General features: G+C 48.6%; 2 protein-coding genes across 11 annotated transcripts in view; both read left to right on the top strand.

Annotated features, from left to right (window-relative positions):
• The window catches only part of LOC121587889, a 30,034-nt gene extending 17,596 nt beyond the window's left edge, over window positions 1-12,438 (top strand). For 3 of the 10 annotated variants that reach the window (XM_041905215.1, XM_041905222.1, XM_041905186.1), the window contains 9 exons: window positions 333-1,100; window positions 1,778-2,130; window positions 3,437-3,792; window positions 3,893-4,340; window positions 4,418-4,872; window positions 5,870-5,946; window positions 7,878-7,984; window positions 8,051-8,261; window positions 8,993-12,438. In XM_041905215.1, coding sequence (XP_041761149.1) covers window positions 333-1,100; window positions 1,778-2,130; window positions 3,437-3,792; window positions 3,893-4,340; window positions 4,418-4,872; window positions 5,870-5,946; window positions 7,878-7,984; window positions 8,051-8,261; window positions 8,993-9,184 — 2,967 coding nt within the window. In that variant the 3' untranslated portion in view covers window positions 9,185-12,438. The other 7 variants (XM_041905206.1, XM_041905196.1, XM_041905246.1 and 4 more) reach the window with 7 other exon arrangements.
• Window positions 12,439-14,976: 2,538 nt separating this feature from the next.
• LOC121593031 (nuclear transcription factor Y subunit gamma-like) lies at window positions 14,977-21,119 on the top strand. Its single transcript, XM_041915064.1, has 3 exons — window positions 14,977-17,662; window positions 17,761-17,925; window positions 18,822-21,119. The coding sequence occupies exons 1-3, from the start codon at window positions 16,667-16,669 to the stop codon at window positions 19,083-19,085; spliced, it is 1,425 nt and encodes a 474-aa protein (XP_041770998.1). The 5' UTR covers window positions 14,977-16,666; the 3' UTR covers window positions 19,086-21,119.
• The last annotated feature ends 1,665 nt before the right edge of the window (window positions 21,120-22,784 follow it).

The following is a 22,784-nucleotide window of genomic DNA, read 5'->3' as shown; positions in this document are numbered from 1 at the left end:
TGTTCGCCCCGCGCTGCTACAGTAGCTCAGTCTGGGTCGAGTTTAGCAACCCAAACTCTTACGGAAAAGCAATTCCCACTAACCTGCCCCCACCCCCTTTGTCCCCCCACCCCCTTAAAATACTAACTTCCACGCGGACTCGCGGATGACGCACGTGATCAGCAATCATTGAAAACTGTTTATCTCTTCACCGCCCCTGCACCACCACAACCTTGCCTGTCCTACCCAATGTGGCTTCGTTGCTCTTTTGCTCCAACAAATAAACAAATAAACAAATTAAAAAATATATACAACACACACCCACACACACACACACACTTGCACACTTAAAGGGAGCGAAGCATTCTAGTGCCCTAAGTCTTCCAAACGAGGTACCGCCACGCGCAAATTCCGTACCGCCGTCGCCGTGCACAAACGAAATCCGGTCGCCGCACAGTACCTCGTCGAACCAGGGCAGCGATTCGCTCTCGAGCTCCGAGCTGGCGCTGCACGACTTCGGGCTGCGCAGCAGCAGCCGCCGGGCCCGGCCGAAGGTGTCGAGCGCCGACTCGATACTGGCGATGTTCAAGAACTTTGCCGCGTCGAGCAGCGCGCTCAACACGCTGCCGTCGTCGATCGTCATCTCGCCGTCGTCGACGCCGACCGCCTCCAGCCCGCAGGACGACGTGCCGGGCGATGACGATTCGTCCACCTCGTCGAACCACACGCCGGTCAGCTACTCGAGCGGCGGCACGTCCGACTCGCCCGTCTTCTACCGCCAGAGCACGATCGAGGTGCCGGTGCTGGACGCGCTCAGTGCGCACAAGTCGTCGGTGGTGGTGTCGGCGGCGGCGGCGGCGGCCACCGGCAGCGGCAGCAGCGCCAGCAGCTGCAGCTCGTCCGCCGGCTCGGCCCAGCTGCACCCGCCGACGATCCTGCTCGAGATACCGAGCAACGGCATCAACAACAAGTGTCTGTCGCCGATTCGCGAGATGCCGACGCCGATACCGTCGCCCGCCCTGACGCCGATCATGCCGCGGCCGCAGCGGATGCGCACGCCCCAATCGATCCACGACGAGTCGATGTCGGTGACGTTCAACAGCGGCTACGAGGACTATCACGTAAGTCGATCCACTAGTACACCCACGGTGGCACATGGTTCGTGTATTCAGTCATAGAAAGCCATCACTTTAGCAGTCCATCTGTCCAACCGGGATGCGGCCGGGAGGACTCACTTCCCATGCCCACGATAGATCACATGTTTCCATCCATTTTGTTTCGTTTTGGTGCTTCTGTTTCTTTACTAAACAAACCGTTTCCCGATGTTACAGACACTTTATAAAACCTTATTTTTTAACCCTTTTTGTGTTGTATAATTATAGATTCCGTTCTATGAACCCTAGCATACCTGTGCCCGCCCAACCCCTTCGAACGGGTGGGTTGCTTGGCGCACCGACCATTAACCCGTGCACCCGTGTCCCTTAGGTTCCCTTAGCCGCCGCCCAACCTCGTTTGCGAACTGCTGTGCTCCTCTTACTCACGTTTCACGTTTCTCTGTCTAACCTATCTAACATCGACCCTGCCACACTCGTTGCCAACTCCAAATTCGGTCCCAAATTCCGACAAACCTGATCCTCCCGATCACTCCTGCACTCCAAGACACTTTACACACACAAACTCACACTCACACACTGTGTCGCCAATCCGCTGTTCCAACACGATCTAAACAAACACCGACCACCACCACCACCACCACCATAGCTCTACTAGCATTGATCCTAATCCTCATTGTATTCAGAAGTCCCATCAGCTTTCGATCGAAATACGTCCGCCGCCGCCGGACGAGCCGGAGCGGGGCGACTACTCGTCCTCCTCGCCGCCCGACAGCGACCCGACCGGCGACGGGCCGGCCGGTTTGGGCGTGCCGATCATCGCGATCGACATCCATCCGCCGACGCCGGAGCGCAAGAGCCCGGAGCGGCCGCGCGACCTCATCATACCGCAGCTGGTGATACAGCACCCGAGCCCGACCAAGGAGCGGACGGCCGTAGTAGTGATACCGGGGTCGCCGCCGCCCCAGCGCGCCAACCACACGCTCGACGCGACCATACTGGCGGGCGGTGGGAACAGCCGGCAGCAGCACCAGAAGCGGTAAGTTGGGGGCATGAAGGCAGGGTTCGAGTTTCCCAGCGAGTTTCGGTTGCTGCTGATGCTGAAGGTTTGTGGTTTGTTAGGAGGTCTTTGAAGGTGCCAATATACATATCCAATATACATATCCTTCAGGTGCTTTGGCGGTCTTCAAGAATTATTGGAGATTTATGCATCAGCTTAAGGAATTCAGAATTTTGTAGATGAATCTGGTTTACATAGGGAGTGAGAACTTCAGCCTCGATGATCTTCCAGATCCATTCTAAGATCCGGTGCAAGTTGACAATCCAGTAGGGTTTCAGGATGAGTTTGATGATGCGTTGCGATATTAGTTCCAAAACCGCACGAGGTTCAGGATAAGTTCCAGGGCTGGATCATTTCTAGAACCGATATTGTTTACAAATCCCATACCAGAATCAAGGCAGGTTTGGAATAATGTTAGGGTCAAGGTAGGTTCGGGATCGTGCGTTCAAGCCTCCTTCAAGTTCTCCCGTAGCGAGCACTGACTATTAGGCTGCGTGGTAATTCATAAGTTTCGAATGCCTGTATCAGCCGGCATGACCACATAGGTCGTTACGCCAAATAGAAGAAGAACTAGGACAACTGTCAGGAGCGGCATATATTCTATATAAGTTCTAGAATAGAGATTCCGGAGATGGGCCGGTCTGGTGGTACAGTCGTCAACTCGAACGACTTAACAACATGCCCGTCATGGATTCAAGCCCCGAATAGACCGTGCCCCCATGTGTAGGACTGACTATCCTGCTATGGTAGCAATAAGTCACTGAAAGCCAAGCTCACTTCACTAGTGGGTACAGGCAGGCATTGACCGGCAGTGGTTGTTGTGCAAAAAGAAGAAGAAGAAGAATAGAGATTCGAGATCATTTCCTGGATTATGATGAATTCACGATAGGTTCTAGTGTCGATAGATGTTAGATATCATATCGAGGATCAGATTTTTTATGAAGAAATATGAATAGTAGCAGATCAGTATCAGATTCAGTAGATTCAGTATCATAACTAGATTTCAAATCATTTACAGAATTTACACTTGTAGACTTGCGATGTACAACCAGGATTATCTCCAGGACGAGTTAGGATCAGCTTCAGGTCCGATATGGGTTCAGGATCTAGATCTCCAAGATTAATATGGATTAGGCAACTGTTTCTTTCAAAATTGCATCTAAACGTTAAACGGCAACCCCGGCATCAGTAACGAACCTAAATGAATTAGTTTTAGCAAATCCACCGCATAATCGACGATCGATTCAACGTCTTCACCATAGCCCTCCTTCTCGCGCCGTTCCAGATTTCTGAAGCAGTGGGAAAAACCAACCTCGCTCGATCTCCCGTTCGATCCGCCGATGATCACGATCACCTGCAACAGCAGTGAGGTCGTGTCGGATGCGGAAGCCCCCTCGCCGGCCCATCCACTGATGTCCAAAGGTTCCCGTGCGAACGGTGGGCCCGGTGGGCTCGGCCCACCCGGTAGCTCCGGCGGCATGTGCTACCTGAGCCCGTTCTCGATGTGTATCCGCGGCGATCGCGCTCCGTCCGAAAGCAATCTCAGCTCGTCCGGCTACTCCAGCATGGCCAGCCCCGGTCCGAGCCGGTGCGGTTCGAACAATCCCCTCTTTCCGAACGAATCCGACGACCCTGGGTCAGGTAAGGGGCACTAGGGTGGATGCACCTTGAATCCAAATGTAAACATTAGGTCTCTCTTCCATCGTGATTTGTTGTTGTTGATGTTTCTCCTCCCATGCAGGCCCGCCCGGACCCGGCGGCTATTCCGGCTTTCACGCACTGATCAACAATCGACGACAATCATCTAATGTAAGGAAAAAATCAACCGACAGTGGCAACGGTGCGGGTGGTACGCACGGCGGCCACACCGCCGGCTACGGTCACCATCAGCCGTCCTCGTTTCGGCTGCGCTCCGACTCCGAGACGCTGTCGGACGAGCCGCTGCTCGAGTCGAACGACGAGGGCATCGGGACGGACCATCTGGACGAGAAGATCGAGGAGGGCGAAATCCGGAGCGCCAAGGAGCTGGAGCTGTACCTCGGCAAGGAGCTGATCCAAACCGGGCAGGACATCCTGAGCCAGGAGAGCCTCTCCATGTCGCAGCTGCAGCTGCCCGCCATCGTGATCCAGTCGGACGCGGGCTACGAGAAGCCGTCGCCCGTTTCCTCCCGCTCGGACAGTCCGCTGAGGTAAGGCCTGGGATCGGGATGCCCGGTGCCAAAGCAAATCAATGAAACCCTCGTTCCCTCTTTCCGTTTCTCATCAGCGAACGCAACGCCAGCATGGAGCGCTTTTCGCCCATGTTCTACGGCAAGAAGGACCAGCAGCTGCCGTTCACCGACTCGGACGGCCTGTACGACTTCCCGTCGTCCGATGGCAAGGGCGGCACGGGCAACACGGTGGCCACCGCGCACCGCAAATGCGTCGGCCGCAGAAAGGAGCGCCGGGTGGCCCGCACCGACCGGGCGGCAGCACTGCAGTCCCCGTCCAAGGGGACCACCACCACGGTGCTGCTGGAGATACCGGGCAGTAAGGAGTCCGCGGCCGGTGGCCAGCCGCACGGTCATCAGCACAATGCGGCCGGTGGGAAGTTCGTCGGGACGGTACCCACCACCCGCAAAAGCCCGAAGCGAAGGGTGCATCGGCCGCCGCTCGCCAGCAGCTCCTCGTCCACCGAGTCGCTAACGTCCATGCGGGAGTACGCGATCCGATCGTGCAAAGGTATAAGGGGTTGATAGTAGAAGGGGGGCGGGGCGAGAGAGGTCTGGTGCTGGTGACGCTTTGATGTTTGGTTTCGGGAAGATTCATCTGTACAGATACTAGTGTTGGGTTTCATTAATCTTTCGTAGAGTTTCATTCCTATCTTCAGTGATGAGTGATTTGAATATTGAGTCGAATCTTCAAAGATTCATGAATACCTAAAGATTCATGAATCTTCAAAGATTCACGAATCTTCAAAGATTCACGAATCATCAAAGATTAACGAATCTTCAAAGATTCACTAATCTTCAAAGATTCATGAATCTCTAAAAGATCACGAATCTTCAATAATTCATAAATCTTCAAAAAACCATGAATCTCTAAATATTGATGAATCTCTAAATATTCATGAATCTCCAAGGATTCTAATAAATTTATTAAAATTCATACATCTCCAGGGTTTTATGAATCTTTAGAGATGTATGATTTCCAAAATATTGAATTTGTCCAATCCCACCTAAAACTTGCCTGCAGTGGGTTGAAGCCTTGCAAAAACCTTCTCCCTGTAACATAACAAACTATCCCGCTGCATGGTAGTTGCAAAGATGTCTCGAAAGCTTGTATAGGCTGGAATGACCACGTAGGTTGTTTACACCAAGAAGAATAATAATAAAAGGCTTGAGCTTTATGATTTTTTAGAGATTTATGAATCCCTTGCAATTCAGGAATTCCTAGAGACTCGTTAATCTTTCGAGATATAAGAATCTTCTGAGATTCATGAATCTTTCTATGGAATTGAGAGTTTTGGAGATTCAAGAACCATCAACAAATGTATAAAACCCTATGAACTTTTGCAAACGTCAAGATTCATGAATCTTCCAGTCCCAGAATTCAGAATTACTGACTCATCACACCAATGAATCATCCCAGAACCAAACATAGTGGAGCAGGCATCTTGAAGATAGCGGCCTACTTACGATTTTTCTTCCCTTTCCCTTACACGCGCGACCGTCCACAGATCTAACCAGCGTGACGCAACTCTCCGCCGCGAAAGATTCGGCGGAAGGGTGCAATTATGGCGAAGCGAAAGGTGAGGTAGGTACAGTGCAGTCGAGCCCTCCAAAGTAAGCGAGAAAGTGCGAAAGACTCCCCCAAAAACTATGCAATATGGCATTAGGTTTTGCTCCACCGGACCGAGGGGTTCGGTATTGCGTCCGAACCGCCTGGTTTGCTCGGCCCCTCTAGGACTCGCTCGTATTTTCGGAACCTCGTTACATGTACCATCCCCTTTTTCCTCCATGTTAACTTTTACCTAGTGTGTAGTTCCCTGTTCGGCACAGTTCTTGGTTGTTGCGCATCGTCCTGTTTGTGTCGAAAATGTTGTGGTTCACTCTCTTGTGTTAGTCTTCAGCAACGAAACGAAAAAAAAATATCCGGGTCACAACATTTCCCTGCGGGTGCAGTCCCGGCAAGACATAAACATACGCACGGTCTCGCTAAGGGCCCCTGTGGATTCTGGGTCCAGCATATATAACAGTGGGTAGAGTAGTCACGTTAGAGATTTTGGCGTTAGAGCAGCGATTTTACAACCCCCTTCTTCCCATTCCCCTCGTCCTCCTCCTCTCGCTTCCCGTGTACAAAGGGCGTCAAGTCTTCTTACCACTAAGGGACCCCCGACGCCCTAAACCCTGCAAGGGTCCGCGCGCTCAGCTCTGTGACGTTCGCTCCAACTCAAAGTGTTCTACTAGCTGGCGTAGGGCGTTACTTTGCAAGGTGTTAGGATAGGGTTTTCACCTTCGTTTTTCCAACGCGCGCAGCAAAACCCACCCGACGAACCCGGAAGTGCCCGCGAGGCTCCTTCCACCAAATAATAATTGCGTAGTTACTGTTAACAGTCAACCCACACCTACACACACACACACCGTATCCATACTATGAGTTTTGATCTGCATCGCATCATCGCCTCTCTGCCTCACTCTCACACACACTACCCCCACTCCCTCTCTTTGTCTCTCGTTCATCCAGCAGCCATCATTCATCGTAGCAAATGTCACCTCTTAGTACACACCGTTACTGTACAAATCTGGTTACTTTGGTGGATTTCGTTGGTTTGGGCATCGCACCGGCCCACCTGTTTGCCGATTAATTCTCCCTGTTACTCTAGCGCGTTACTCTCTAGTTAGTTTTGCAGCCGTGTGTTGCCGTATTTGTTTCCTGTTTGTTTTGTTTCGTACTCTCGTTGAACGCTTGCAAACTATTCCGTTTCGTTTTCCTCTGCGTGTATTCTTCTTTTTCTTTTCGTTATTGTGTGTGACCGTGCTGTTCCGTTGCGTTTTGACAGTTTTTGCGCGTTTGACACGTTTTAGTGTACATATTATGTAATCTTCTAGTAACGCAGTTTACACAGTTGTTTCTGTTTAGTTTTGGGTTTTGGTTCGTTAGGTAGTCACGTAATGTAACTGTTGTTTTTAAGTAATAGTTTAACAAGTAATCAAATAAAAACCATTGCCGGGTGCCTACATTGCAGGGGTTGGGGCTGCGAAATCCGCCCGGGGTTTTGCAGTGATGTGCTTCGATTTTTTCTTTCCGTTTTTTTTTTGTTTCGATCCGTTTGCCTCTGCACATACGAACACATTAGCTATGTGTGTGTGTGCGCGCGTATTTATATAACCATCTGTCCGTGTATGTAATGGCCGAGCTGTACTTAATCGTACTTTGCGAATTTTGCGTTCTATTTTGCGCGTACTCGTAGCGTACAATAGTTACTACAGTGTTTGTCCACTTGTTACGATTTTGTTAGCCTACTAGAACAGAATATCTTACATATGTCACAGCAAAAAAAAAAACATATACAAGATCCAACTCCAGTAGCGCGCAACGTACACTAGCTCACGTCCACTATCGACGCGACAGATGTTACGCGGATCAAATTCAGTATTGTTTTGCTTTCCCGCCCCTTCCCTTCGCCCACACTATCTGCTTCCCATCGCTCCCGTTCGTGGACCGAACCGTGGCCGACTGCGCAGGAAGCGTCCACCAACCCGATGGTAGCGAAACCACCGGCCCCGGCAGAAGAGATCCGCAAGCCACCGTACAAAATTCGCCGGCTGAAAGCGATCGGCAATCAGATCAGGTGAGCAGTGAAAGGTACCTACCTTTCGAGGAAACGCGTGCTCATTGCCCCTGTCCCCTGTTGCAGGTTTTTGCGTCGCCTGGAGCGGAGCATCCACCGGAAGGAGCAGCCGGCCCAGCCGTCCGACGAGGACCTGATGAGCGAGGGCGGCGGCATGAAGGATTCGCCCAAGATGTCCTCGCCGCTGATCCGCTTCAAGCAGTCGCAGATCGACGAGGAGGACGAGTCGGAGGAGGACGACAGTAAGAGCAGATACTACTCGAACGCGCTGAGCAAGGTAAGGCGGGGTACCGGTAGGGGGCCTTTGGCGAGATTGTGTGTCCACTGCCGTGTGCTGTAGCGTGATAGCATTGCGCGAACCTTCGCCGAGAGAGCGATCTAGTTTTTTTTGTATATACGTGTGTTCATGTATCTCAATGTTAGCTCGCCAGATGGGACGGTGGTGCACTTGCTGGGGAGTTGAATTAGTGGATCCGATTCTTAAATCACGAGAGCCCCATCTTCATGCGCGGTAATGAGTGGCACTTCCACAAAACTTCAATAATCTCAAGATTTAAGATTCGGTTCCAGGAATCATATCGGAACTCATTCGTAGATGCAGTTTTAGTGAGATTGTACAGTACGAGAAGAACCAGAATTCCTGTCCAGGGATTTTAATGTCAACCGTTGCCGTATACCTGTGGCTGTGTATATGTGTGTACAAAGGATAGTGTGTCACTCGGTAGATTGCTACTAGCATCGATTACGATTTTTCTTTGAACGGTTTTTGAACGGAACACTTTCTATTCTTCACTAACCAAATCGCGCGCCCTCCCCAAACGCAGCATTGACAGGATTGAGAGCTATCTGCGCCTACACACACGCACACGGAACGGTGGAACCAATCGGCGACCCAAGGGCATCAAGAGCGTGGCATCACGTGGAGCACAAAACACTGTACCTCTTTCTCCCCCCCCCACACTCCTTCCCTTCTTTTTCTTTTTCTTTTTGCTTCCCGGTTCGTTCCAGCAGCAGCAGCAGCTTCAGCAGCAGCAGCAGCAGCTGCTGCTCCCGGCAGAGCCGAACGCCGTCAACTCGAACGCCCGCCAGCACGGCAAGATTTCGCGGCAGCGGCGCGTCCCAAGCCACGACTGTTACGCAGCCAAGCCATGGTCCGAGGCAGAGTGTAAGCTGCTCGGCGGAGACGTCACCAGTGACTGAGGGATGAAGGGGCAGGCGGAAATGGGGTAGAATTAGCTAGGCCGCATCGAAAACGTACACAAACTAAACCCAGCCCCGCTACTAAGTATTTGTAACGTACCGTAACGTACCGTAACGCAATGTAACGTTTCGTAACGTAGCGTACCGTAACGTAGCGTAACAGAGCGGGCGTGTCAGAGACAAAGACAGTTGAATTTAAATTACTAATAGCAATATAGCGCACGGAAACTACACACTCACTCACACAAGTTCTCTTACGTATACATATAGCAAGAGCAAAACAAAACAATAGAAAACCCACAAAGCAGCATAGGAATACGACGCCACTATGCGTGATAAGGCAGAGCAGAGTGTTACTAAGCCCTTGCAATGCGCAATGGAGAGCAAAAATGAAGAAAAACAACCTGATAGTCACTCACTACTAAAACGCTGCTACGATAAACGATTTTGCAAATGTTTATATGTGTTCAGTTTCCGATCTAAAACATTTTTAAACGCATGTTGCATGTAACGCATATGTTGTGAATATGTATTATATAACGTGTAGAACAGATAGAAATGTGAATTAATATTCAGAAGGAGCAGCGAGCGAGAGAGAAGTAGCTACTTTTAGAAGTAAAACAAAACGAATATTTTTTTGCTACTGATAACACTTACCCCACTGGCTTAGTAATTGTGCCCGACAGCAAGACAGTCTGCACCACCACATAGGCACTCTGAGCGCACGCACACACATACCAACACACCCCTCACACAAACATAATTGCACACATCGTCACACTTAGCAGCAACTGGCAGTAGATAGCACCGTCATAAGCACCAGCACACGCACGCACTGGATAGAGTAGTGTTGAAAATTAGTCAAACCAGCAAGGAAAAGAAGCAAATATAAAAATAGTAATCATAACTACGAATACATCACCGGAACAGAGACTGATTTTCTAACGTAAGTGAAAACAAGCAGCAACCAAAAACAAAACAAAAACGGGCAAACGAGTGCATCTAAAAAAGGGTACTCACAAACACACTTAAACACTCAAACACACACGCACATACACACACGCGCACACTGTTTCATTTAGCTTGCGCTCCATTATCGCCCATCTTAGGTGGGTGTGTGCGTGATTGTACAATATCGATAGAAAGTCACTCGAGCTCGTTGTGTGTGCGTGTGTGTGTGTTTGCTACTATTGCCCCCCCCCCCTTGTTCGGTGCACTTAGGTTCGGTCACAGTGGGTGTGAGTGTGTATGTGTGTGTCGACCATTAGGTGTTGTATTTATTCTCCATCGCTACTTGGATTCTCGATTTAAATGGTGAGCTAATGTTAATAGATGTTTGTAGTACGATCAAATTGTAACATTATTACATCGTCACACTCACAACCCACACACACATACACATCGTGTTTTTATGTCGTTTGTTGCGTCACAGTCGTGGTTCAGGCACAGGTAACAGAAAGAATAGGGATGATTGTTCAGTCCCACACTAAGCCATAAAATAGGTGTAGTCACTCACGCACATATGCTCATCTTACGGATCAATGTCGTTTGCTTTCGTACACCGTACCGTGTAACATTGCCACGCGCATACACACACACACACACACACTCATTCAACCCTCATTAGTCGTAATGCCACGGGGCTGGGAAGGATACTCTGTTTCAACGTGTTTTACCAAATACTACTAGTTCAAATAGAGGGCGCCACCAGCGCCCAGTGTGTCCAGCAGTTGGCGTTGGTGGCAAGGCGAAACCCTTCTTTAAATGTGTATATTTTGTTCCATTTTCGTACCGCAGCAGGTCGTACATGTCGTGTAGGACTAAACTGACTAAACACACTCTCACTCACACAAAACATCCCCACAAACATTAGCCCGCTGGTGTGCATAGTTTTTGTTTGTTTGTTCGAAAGAACAAACAAAAAACTACAAAAAAGACGAAGCAAATATGCAACAAAATCAATACAAATAATGTTAGCTTTAAGTCTACATTGGATCCGGAGGGGGAGGGGAAGGAAAGCGAGAAAGAACTCAGCATACGGGTTGCAAGCGAACTACAAATCCCAATTCAAGATTTGCCTTCCACAAACAACAACCACACTACTCAACAACTAAGTCACTTACACCAAACACTCACACAAACGCACCGCGCGTACATACTACTTACACTTACGCTAGTATTTGTGTGTAAGGTTTGCGTTGAAAGCAAAAACAAAAACCAAAACAAAAACAAGGAAAAAAACCAAAACTGACGACTACGTCCTAAGCTTTCGAGTACTTATAAGTAGCATTTAAACGAAACAAAAACAAAAACAAAACAAAACTCTATTGTTCCGTTAACTGTTGATTGTTTTGATGCGATTTTGATGCGTAACGCCTACTACAAATTTACGAAAACTATTGCGGAAGCGTGCAGGAAGCAACCGGCAACGGAAGTGGCAAATGGAAACAAACATCACTACTACCGTGCGCTCTACACGTCTTACAGAGATTTAAAACTAGGACCAAAAAACGAAACACATGATGTATAATCATACCCTTACTTAAACAAACCGAAACAAAAGAACAAACAAAAAAAAAGCCCAAACGTACGAACGAAACATAAAACAAAAGAGAGAAGAAAAAAAAAACAAAAAAAAAAGATGCCTTCTGTGATAAGATTTAAAACCCGTGGGGGGTAAAGGGGGGCTGGGGTATGATGAAAAGGGCAAGGGGGGTGGTAGAGGTGTTGAAAACAACAACAAAGAGTAAAAATAAGGAAAAAAAAAACAAAACAAAAACACAATGCAACATAAACAAAACCCAAAATCCGTTTTTTTCCGTTTTTTTTCGAATTTTCGTTACGGTTTTCGCATCCGCGTGGCTCGGGCGAAAATTTCGTAAAAGCGCACCAACACATCACATGCACTCACACATGCACACACACACACACAGACACACACCCACAAAGCTCATCTGGGGCACCCTAGCTGGCGGCAGCCCTCACAGCACCGGACAGCCAGGAGTCGCCAAGCCGCCCTCGCCCTCGCCTGCTGGCTGGCCCCATTCCCCCCTGTCCTGTGGTTTTTTGCTCCTCTTCGGGCAAATATTCGAGTATAATGCAACATTTCCGGTTGTGGCACGTGGCACGATTTGAATGGAAGATGTATGTATGTGTTGTGTGTCGTGGGCGGCCCGACGCCGCACACCCCCGCCCAACCCCGGGCGGCGAAGGGCCGGCCGGACAGGTAGATAGCACCATTTTTTTTTTGCACGTGAACATACAAACAAAACAATGCAAAGAAAGAAGCAGAAGCATAAGAAGAAGAAGAAGAAGAAAACACAAGTAATAATGAAAACGTCTCTAACTGTTCATTTTTTTCCAAAACTAATAGCAATAATACAAAAGCAACATTACCAACTAGTGAAGAAACAGGTCGATGGGTGAGAGAGAAAGAGAGAGAGAGAGGAGGGAGAGAAGGAGAGAGAGAAAAGAGAAATAGAGAGAGGGGAGAGAGAGAGAGAGAGAGAGAGAGAGAGCGAAACAGTATCGAAACAAACTCCTACGATACTTACAAATTACTTTACAAGCAATGTATTTCATAAAGCTGGTATTCGGTGTTTTAACGGTTAATTGCAAAAAAAATCACTCTAGGTTAAGCGATGCAACTACAAAGAATAATGGAAGGGTAAAGCATGAAAAGGCAAAAAGGATAAAAAGAGCAACAAAGCGATAAAAGGAAAGAGAAGAAAAAGCAAAAACAAAAACAAAAACGGAACAATAGAGAGAAAAAGTAAAGTGAAGAAAGAACATGAAAAAAAAACACTCACTAACAGCAGCAAAAGGAAGCAGCAGCGCAACAGGCAGAAAAGGAAAGAAGAGGAGAAGATAGAGAGAGATACATAAATTGTTATAGAACGAGGAGAAGAAAAAAAAACTAATTACAATTCCACCGCAAAACTTATTACTTTTAAGGCTAATTGTTTACTATTTAAAGATTACCAATATGTGCACTTTTCTAAGTAAGTTTGTGGGCAACGCGAGAGAAAGAGAGAGAAAGAGAGAAGAGCAACAACACTCTAAATGAAGAAAAAAGAAACGAAGCGAATCTCAACGACCCATGGGCTGGCAGAGCAAAACCAAAAAAAAAAACAACCTAAAGCTGTTAATTACTGACCATGTATATGTTCTTAGACATCTATCGATAATAAAAACTAAAACCCTACCAAAAAAACCCAAAACATCCCAAACAATCTCCACCGCAAAAACGGCAACTAGGGTAACTGTACCAGTTTTCGGCAGGCTAGTGCAGCAGTTTCATAAAAACTGCTCACACATAAACATTTTTCATTATTTTTCATGAAAGTGATATTATTCTGATTGATAAACTATCATTGTATGTTACGCTATTTTTTATTTGCCGTTTCAAAGCCCTTTTTCACAAATATTCGTGAAAATGCAAACATTGATTTTGCTCCTATTTTCGGCAGTTTGTTCCTATTTTCGGCAGGCTGTGTTCCTATTTTCGGCAGCGTGAATACGGGTCAGAAAATGTTTTTATCAATGTAAATACAGTGAACCCTCTCTTATTTGACACCTCTCCAATTTGAAAAACCTCTCTTATTTGAACATTTTGCACAGTCCCTTGATTTCCAGTACATTTTTGTTTCTCTAATTTGGAAAACCTCTGAAATCTGTGTCCCTCTTATTTGACTATGGTGTTGCCATGGTTATTGAAAGATGTATGCTCAAATTAGCGATTCTGTTCGCAGTTTCCTATAGCAACAGTTAAGGCTGCATACTAAATGTTCGGTCTCTTTCTTGTTTGTATGGACCTTTCATTCACTTTCAACCTCTGTAATTTGAAAACCCCTCTTATTCGACAGTCCCATCGCCTCTCAAATAAGAGAGGGTTCACTGTAAGTACAAACAAATGTTTAAAGCAATTTTACCCGGCGCTCTAGCACCAATCGAACACGACATCGAACATGAAAATTGTATGGGATTTGCCATGTTTGTCTTGTCTGTTTGTTTGTGTCTGACCGTGCACCTCCATATGATTATATGGGTTTGTTCGAGTCGGATGTCGTGTTGGATTGGTGCCAGAGCGCAGCCTTACACTTTTACTTTCCTAAGATTGGCGTTAAAAAGCACTTTAATTAGGCAATTTTATGTTGCTTATTTTGGCCCGTTTTGACAGCCATTAAATGTCATGACATTTAAACAAAACAGCCATTGAAGAAAATTGACAGTTTGATGGTTATATCGTACGGCGCGAACTGGCTTACAAATATTTATTTTTCTCTTAAGTTAGCGCATTGTTTGTCGTGAAATTGGTGATATTTGGTACAATAAAGGTCGTATTATGTGTCGACGTACGCATTGTAGTGTTCTGATCAAGTTTAAAAGGAATATTCAGCCAAATCCAAGGTGTGTTATTGTTCCGAGTTTCGGCAGGAGCCCACAACATTGAGCTGTCAAAAATGAACATTTACTGTGTACCTACTTTCGGCAGCATTTAAAATAAAAAATAACTTGTTTCTCGTGATTTTAAAATTCCGAACAAGTTAGAATAAATTAAATAAGCATAAAATCTTTAATATACACCACTTTTTCATTGTTTTACTATTCTGATTCTCTTAATCACCAAACTTGCCCAACTATTGGCTGACAGTAAATCTGCCGAAAAAAGCACAATTTATTTAATATTTTGAAAAATACGTAATGAAATGGTGTGAAACTTCGTATGTGAATAACAAATAAGTACACTCTCGCTACAAATTGTGTTTTGTGAAATTTTGTACCGCATTTGTGCAGAATTTCACGTTTTTAGCTACCCTGCCGAAAATAGGTACGCTGCCGAAAACTGGTACAGCTACCCTATTGGTTGATGTTTGTGTTGGAGTTTGCTTGTTGTTGTTTTTCTTTTTTCCTTCTGTTCCCACAGTGACCCTCGATGATGACAGTGATCCTTCTGCACAGGCAAGCAGTGCAGGAGCGGAAAAAGCGGAAAGAAAAGCTCACCACAAGCTGAAGAAGCCGGACGAAACAAGCGCGCTCGATTGGCGCTGGAAAGAGAAGGAGACACGAACAGTGCGCCCGGCCCGCTCCCTCCACAAACAAACGGCGCGTGCGTGCGTGTGTGTGTGTGCGAGCGCCGAGCTGTCATCGAAACGCTGCAGGCATGCGTCGTGCGGTGCCGCGCGTTTACACCCGCCGATCGAACGCTTGCACCGTTGTTTACCGTGGCGCGAGCAGCACTAAAAACCCTCCACCGGCCACTGTTGCGACCCGTTTCGGGGCGAGCGAGTGTGCGGCAACGATTGACGAACGATCCCGCAGGACGGGGCCACCCCGCACGCACACCATTCCGCGCTACCGTGCCGCCAGGTCAGCACTCGGACGCGGCACAACAAACGCCGCACCGCCGCATGTGACGACGCTGTGTATAGCAGCAGCGAAGCGCCAGCCAGTGGCGACAGCCGAACAGCAGCAGCCTGGTTGGTCGACATCGTGCCCGATTGGTGGCCAATAGGAGAGCGAATCATTGCGCGCATCGGTTTCTATTGGTACTGCCTGCCCACCGTCCGACACGAACGAACACCTTCAGCAGGGGCTGGCGGGGTGGGGAGGGGGGGAAAGAAAAATCCAACGGGGTTTTGCGGCCAAAGGGCACGGCGAGCGGTGTGTGCAAGCGGTGCGAAGAGCTGTGTTGTGGTTTGTGTGTGTTTTTTTTTTTGCTTTGGTGCGTGCTGCTTTTCTTCGCGAGTGATTGTGTGCGCGTCCACTGGTTGTTTCCCGGGCGAGCGGGGGGACGGGGCGGCGGTGCGCCCGCAGTTGTGCCCGACCGACAACAGTGAACAACAAATGGCAAATGTAAACAAGCAGCGCCCAGCCGGGAGTGCTCGGGCAGCAGGGTGAGAGTGGCACGGGCCCGACTCGTCGCGAGGTTCCCTGCTCCCATCCGCCCTTCTGCCAGGGGCCAGGCCAGTGCGGGGAGCGGGTGGTGAGATTGTACGGAGACGCAATCAACTTGTGAGCCAGGACACTTACTTCCGGGGTGGTTTTTTCCGAGCCTCAATCAAACCAGTGGCTAAAAGGTAGCTCCGTTTCTGCCTGTACAAACATACAAACAAACACAAACAAACAAAAACAAACAAAAACACACACACACACACACACACAGGCAGACAGTGATATATTCATTGTTTCTTGTTCGCGTAATTCGCGCCCACCGACAATAATAGCCAGCGAGTTCGGGCGTCCAGCGTGCACGGGTGATCCCCTTCCCCTTCCCCCTCCACCCCTCCTAGCGGGTAAGGAAACGGTTGTGCGGGTGGGGTGGTAGCAGGGTGATGAGATGTGCTGCACCATGCTCGGCGCACGATAGCAGCATTACCACCCAACCACAACAACACGAAGAAGAGGAAGAAGAAGAAGAAGGGGAGGAAGAGGAGGACGATCGTCCTTGCCACCACACACCCACCGCATCAACCGGTGGCCATGGAGACGCCAAAAAAATCGGTGGCCGCTGCGGCCTCGTCGTCGTCCGTTGCCTCCAGTGTAGCGCCACGGGGCAGCAAATCGGGCACGTCGTCGAGCAGCAGCAATAGCAACACTGCAATCGCCACCACCACCACCACCACCACCACCACCACGACAACGACCATCAACAGCGCGCTGGCGGCCGCAGCGACGGCGGCACCGTGCGGCAAGGAGGCCCCGACCGAGGCCCAGCGCAACATCCAGCGGTTCTGGCCGGGCGTGATGCGCGAGGTGCAGCAGATCGAGTACGTCGAGCCGGGCAACCAGCTGCTGCCGCTCGCCCGCATCAAGAAGATCATGAAGCTGGACGAGGAGGTGAAGATGATCTCGTCCGACGCGCCGATGCTGTTCGCGAAAGCGACCGAAATCTTCATCCAGGAGCTGACGCTCCGGGCCTGGCTGCACACCGAGCACAACAAGCGGCGGACGCTGCAGCGGAGCGACATCGCGATGGCGATCACCAAGTACGATCAGTTCGACTTTCTGATCGACATCGTGCCGCGGGACGAGATCAAGGGCAGCTGGAAGGTGTTTGACGGTCCGGCGCAGGATGAGTGTGCAGCCGGTGGTGGCGGCTCGGCTAGCACCGGGGGCGGTGAAGCGGTGGCATCCGCGTCCACCGCCACCGCGAGCGAGGGGGCGGCGGGCGGTACGAACGGGACGGCGGACGACATGCAGTACATCATGCAGCTGGCCCAGCAGCACCGGCTGGTACTGCCCGGCACGGACAAGGGCTCCAGCACCGCCACCACCAACACCACCAGCACCACCAGCACCACCACCTCCCTGACGAACGGGGCGACGACCGTGCTGGACCTCGCGACGGTAATGGCCGGCACGCAGCAGCTGCATCAGCTATCGACGGCGGCGGTGGCAACCAAGCCGGCGAAAGGGGTCGCTGCGGGGACGGAGCAGGAGACGGCGGGCGCCACCCTACTGCCCTCACCAGCCCAGGTAGGTGCTCTCCTGCTGGACCGTGGTGGAGGTGTCCCGCATTTACAAGCTTCCCTTTTATCTCTCTCTCTCTCTCTCTCTCTCTGTCTCTCTTCCAGCCCACGATACAGACCGCGACCGGACAGAGCCTCATCCTGGCGAACGGGGGCACTGGGGCGCCGGGTGGCATTGCGAACGGTGGCGGCCAGCTCGTGCCCGCCAGCCAATCGGTCCAGCTGCTGCAGCACGTCATGACGCCGACGGGCGAAATCACGCAGATACCGGTAGCGCGGCGTTTGATCGCACACCGGCAGCACCAGCCAGCGCTGCAAAATGTCATGAGCATCACGAGAAGTTCGCCAACCAACGAAAACAATGCACAAATCCAGCTTGAAGCTCATTGGTGATACTCAATAAGAGTGCGTCATGACAAGCCTAACACGACATGGGAGTGTTTGAGTCGACCGCGATATTCGGACTGACAAGCTGAGCTTAATGCCGGCACAAGCATACTCATGACTTTTTTTTCTGGCTGTGTCATTGGCACTCTCACCAACACTCATGACAGCAACGAAGCTCAAATCAGATCACGTACACAACTGAGATGATCAGCGGTAAGACTCAAACGGTTGGTGGACCAATCACTTGCTTGATGACATTTTGTTTAGCACCCAACTCTTGATCACTCACTTGGTCATGACATTTTCTTTCGGTGATCATCACGACACGAAAACAAAGTGACTAACCAAGAGCTGGTTGCACAAAATGTCACCAAGCATGTAATGGTCGCACCAACTGTTTGAGTCTCACCTCTGATCATCATAGTACAGCTCGTGACGCTGACAATGATTTTGTTTCAGCCAGAATTTGTCATGACTATGTCAGTGACATTTTGCAGAACTGATCACAGTAAAAAAAAAAGTCATGACACAGTGACTGACCAAGCGTTGGTCGCAAAAATGTCACAAAACATGCATTGTTCACACTAATCGTTTTGAGTATCACCTCTGATTATCACCATTGAGTACGTGACGCTGACACGGATTTTGTTTCAGTCAGATTTTGTGATGACACTCACAGTGACATTTTGCAGCACTGGCACCAGCTGCCACAAGCCCCTATTCACAAAACCATTCTAATCACACACATACTCTCTCTCTCTCTCTCTCTGTATTTGTAGATTTCGATACCACAGAACCAGCTGAACTTTCTGCGCACGGCCGGTCCCGGCGGGGCTCCGAACAGTGGCCAGCCGTTCTTCATCCAGACCGCACCGATGCAGAGCGGGCCCACGATCATACACACCGGCCCGACCAGTGTCTTTCTCAGCGCCAATCAGCTTCAGCAACTGCAACAGCAGCAACAGCAAAACAATCACAATCAACCACAGCAGCAACAGTGCCAACAGCAGCTGCAAAGCAACCATCAACACCAAAGGGACTAAACGCTTTGGCCGCACGGCGATTGTAGATTGTAGATAAAGCGCGAACCGGAAGCGTTAACTGTAGTGATGGGTAAAGTTGGCAAAGATGCGCAGTCGGCTCCGACCCGAGTCCGCCCAGCATTATCCGGAGTCGTCTGGAGGCGACTACAGCCGACTCCGGACGGTTCCGAATGACTCCGGACGACTCCGATGATTCCAACTCTGAGTGGAAGTAGTTTTTCGGATTTTGCCGGAGTCGAAGTCGGATCGGAGTCGTGGGTGCGCTCCAAAGAGCACATCAATAGTTAACTTTGAAGCGTCCCGAACACCGTTAGTAGTACTTTAAGTTTGTGAATCCCCTTTTTACAGAGGACGACAGAGAAGGAGAGAGAGAGAGAGTAGCAGAAGTACATTTGTGCATAAAACGGCTCAGCTGAGGGGTTGTTTTGTAGAAAAGATTATCCCCTTTTTTGGTTTCAGTTGAGCTGATTTTAACTTGATTGTGACATGAAATTGTTCCCCACACACACACACAAACCCAGGAGTAGGGAAGGATTTGTTGCCTACGTACGACCGTTCACCGTACGCTGGGGTAGTATTGTGTCCCTTTGAGCGGAAGCCGGATTGATTGAACAGTTTGTGCGTAAAAACTGCGTCACTTAGAAGGGCCGCGTGTGTGTGTGGCCCTGGTGCAGGCCAGTAGCTAGTAGTATACTGTCATTCCGTCGTCTCAGACACACACACACACAGACACAATTTTGAACTAAAAACAAAAAAACGAAAATAGTGTACAGCACAGTATAATCCGGTCGTGCAGAATCGTGATATTGCATTGGTATCTGTTTGGTACAGGGAAAACACAACTAGTAAACCACACACACAGTGTATTGTGACTGTGTGTATGTGTGTTTTTTTTTGTTTTCTATCTCAAAGCTAGGACAAAGTAAAACAGTTACACAAACACAGAAAAAATCACTGTAAGGAATTTAGGTATGCACTCCAGACGAGTCCCAGGCGTCTCAGAATTTTGGAACTCTATTTTCTATCATTTTTATTTAATTCTTTTTTTTGTGCACTTTTAAACCCATTACGAATGCATTGAAATAGAAGTTTAGCCCCAGACGTTGGCCGCCACCAGACACCAGGTTTCAGCCTCTATCCCTCCCGCAACCACCCCCAATTTCCGTGGCGATCTCTTTTGCGCCCAAGCGTCGTGTTCATGTTTGGCGGGCTTTTTTTTTTGTCGTGTAAGCGTATGTTTGTATTATTTATATAGCAAAAGGTCCGCTACCAGCGGAAGCGGAGCGCGTGACGGATGGGGACGTTTAGTGTTAGTTTTAAGTCTTTTTTTTATAATATTCAACATACTACTACTGCTGCTGAAACTGTAAATATGGCCGTGGTGAAGATATATACAAGAGAGAGAGAAAAAAATTATAATAATGCAAGCTCAACCTACCTGTACAGAGCAGAGCAGAGAGCGGCCGTTGCGTTGCGGAGGAGCCGCAAAAAGGACGAAACGAATCGGAGCACAGGCACACGCAACAAGGCAGTGGACTTTTTGTTTCTCTCACAGAGAAGAGATTTTTAATTCACAAAAAATCACTTGAATGCCATGCAAACATCTCGTTACTGTTCCGTTAAGACCCGTCCCGGCCATATAAAACTACTCCGCGTGTAAGTGTTCGATTATCATAGCAGTCGAGTTACCGATTCAAAATAGCAGCCGTTGCAGTTTTAAGCCGGTGGTGCTTGTTTGAGGTTGAGCTGATTAGGTTTGAAAAAAAAAAACGAAAAGAAATGAAAAGTGTGTGTCCCAAAATGGTTCATACCTTACAGCCTACACTGGCCTACATGAACTACAGACATGAACAGAGTGAAAAGTTTGTTTTTCCTCGTACTGCTACCTCGTTGCGTGTCCCGGTTTCGCGTCCGTTTTGCGACAAAGTACAGTTTAGTTTTAGCATTTTCCCTAAACATTTCCTTTTAATGTGAATATTACACGTACTAAAAAAAGAAAGATGAATAAAATTCCCTATGTGAGCGATGAAATTATGCAAAGTGTGTATTTAAAACAACAACAAAAAAATCAATCGCTACAACAAATATGGTTTTACCAGTCTCATCACATTATGTTGATAAACCGCCACAGCAGTTTAAGGGAAAGCGTCGTTTTTGTGGAGCAGTTGGATCTTCGTTTTCAAGAGAACTGCGCGATGTGTTATGAATGTGGAGTGATTAGCCACGTGTGTTCAAATTATTTGTAGGAGATCGTTATTAATACGCAATAACTTACATTATGACAAACTATTCGCTGTGTCCTATTCCTATCCGTTCTGTACCTGCAATTCTACTGTTTCTTCTCATTATTATCATTTTCTGACGTATTTAAGCATGAAGAGATGTTTAACTGCCTTTAGAGACTCTAGACTCTGGTGGTTAGAATTTAACGAGAGTAATTAAAGAAGGGTCTGAGGAGTATAGATTACGAGCTAGAACGGACTGGCTTGTATACTGTTTAAATGTGTACGTTGAAATATGAGGAACAAGTATTTAAGAAGCAAATTATTATTATCCCGGCCTTGATGGCGGACGCCTCCACGCCATCCTGCCACCTCAATTTGGTGGCACTACCACGAGAGGAGGCGTCCTCGTGGAGGGCCTAAAAAGACTTCGCGGGAGCCTGGCGAGCTTGATCTGCTACACGACGTAGGGAACAGAAAAGGGAACTACAGGGAAAAGAATCCTTCTGAGCATCTTCCTCTTGAATGTGGCCAGGAGGGTTTCATCAGATTTGGACCGAGTCCATGTCTCAGAGTTAGTACCGGTACGACATAGGTGCTATACAGTCCCAGCTTCGTCCGTCGCAACAGGTTCTGATTCTGAGGTGGACTGATTTCTAAGGATGTAGTCCTCCGGTCATTGTTGGCAGCCAGAATCCTAGCGCGCAACTCAGCTACTATTGTCGTTGCTGACCTTGGACCCACGATAGGTGAATTCTGGGACGATTTCAACAGTGCGCTCACCTATCTGTACGTAACACCTACGTAAGTTTGGAATTGTTGTTGGTAGAGTCGCTGATGTTGGCACCATCAATTTGGTCTTTGCTTCGTTTATCTGCAAGCCGAGGCTCTCTGCCGCCTGTTCAATCCCCTGATACGCTTCTGCTATATAAGAGAGCCGCAGACCAATGATGTCTATACCATCAGCGTATGCCAGGATCTGGGTTGACTTGTCGAGGATAGTTCCCGAAGTCCCGGATGGCCCTCTCTAGTGCCAAGTTGAATAGGAGACAGGCAAGTACGTCTCCCTGGCGCTGACCTTTGGTGGTAGCAAAAGGCCCTGAGAGTCCCATCCATCTGCCTTCACCTGGCGAGTGACGTTGGTCATAGTCATTCTAACTAGCCTTATCAGTATGGCTGGAATTCCAAAATAGCTTATAGCGTCGTATAGTTTTACCCTGGCTGAAGTCGTTCATGAGATGGTATGTGTTGTATCTGTATTCAACCATTTTTTCCGAGACCTTCCGCATGGTGAAGATCTCACCTGTGGTTGATTCTCCGTTTCGTGCGGGACAAGACGACCCTGAAGGATCAGGGAGAATATTTTATAGACGGTATTCAACACTGTAATACACCTGTAGTTTTTGCACTCCAACCTATCTTCCTTCTACTATACGGGGTAGATGATACCGAGATTCCAATCACAGGCATCGATTCG

This window comes from Anopheles merus, chromosome X (assembly GCF_017562075.2).
Source record: "Anopheles merus strain MAF chromosome X, AmerM5.1, whole genome shotgun sequence".
Taxonomy (NCBI): domain Eukaryota; kingdom Metazoa; phylum Arthropoda; class Insecta; order Diptera; family Culicidae; genus Anopheles; species Anopheles merus.
The sequence above is the reverse complement of the archived record's forward strand: the minus strand, read 5'-3'. Positions and strand labels throughout refer to the sequence as shown.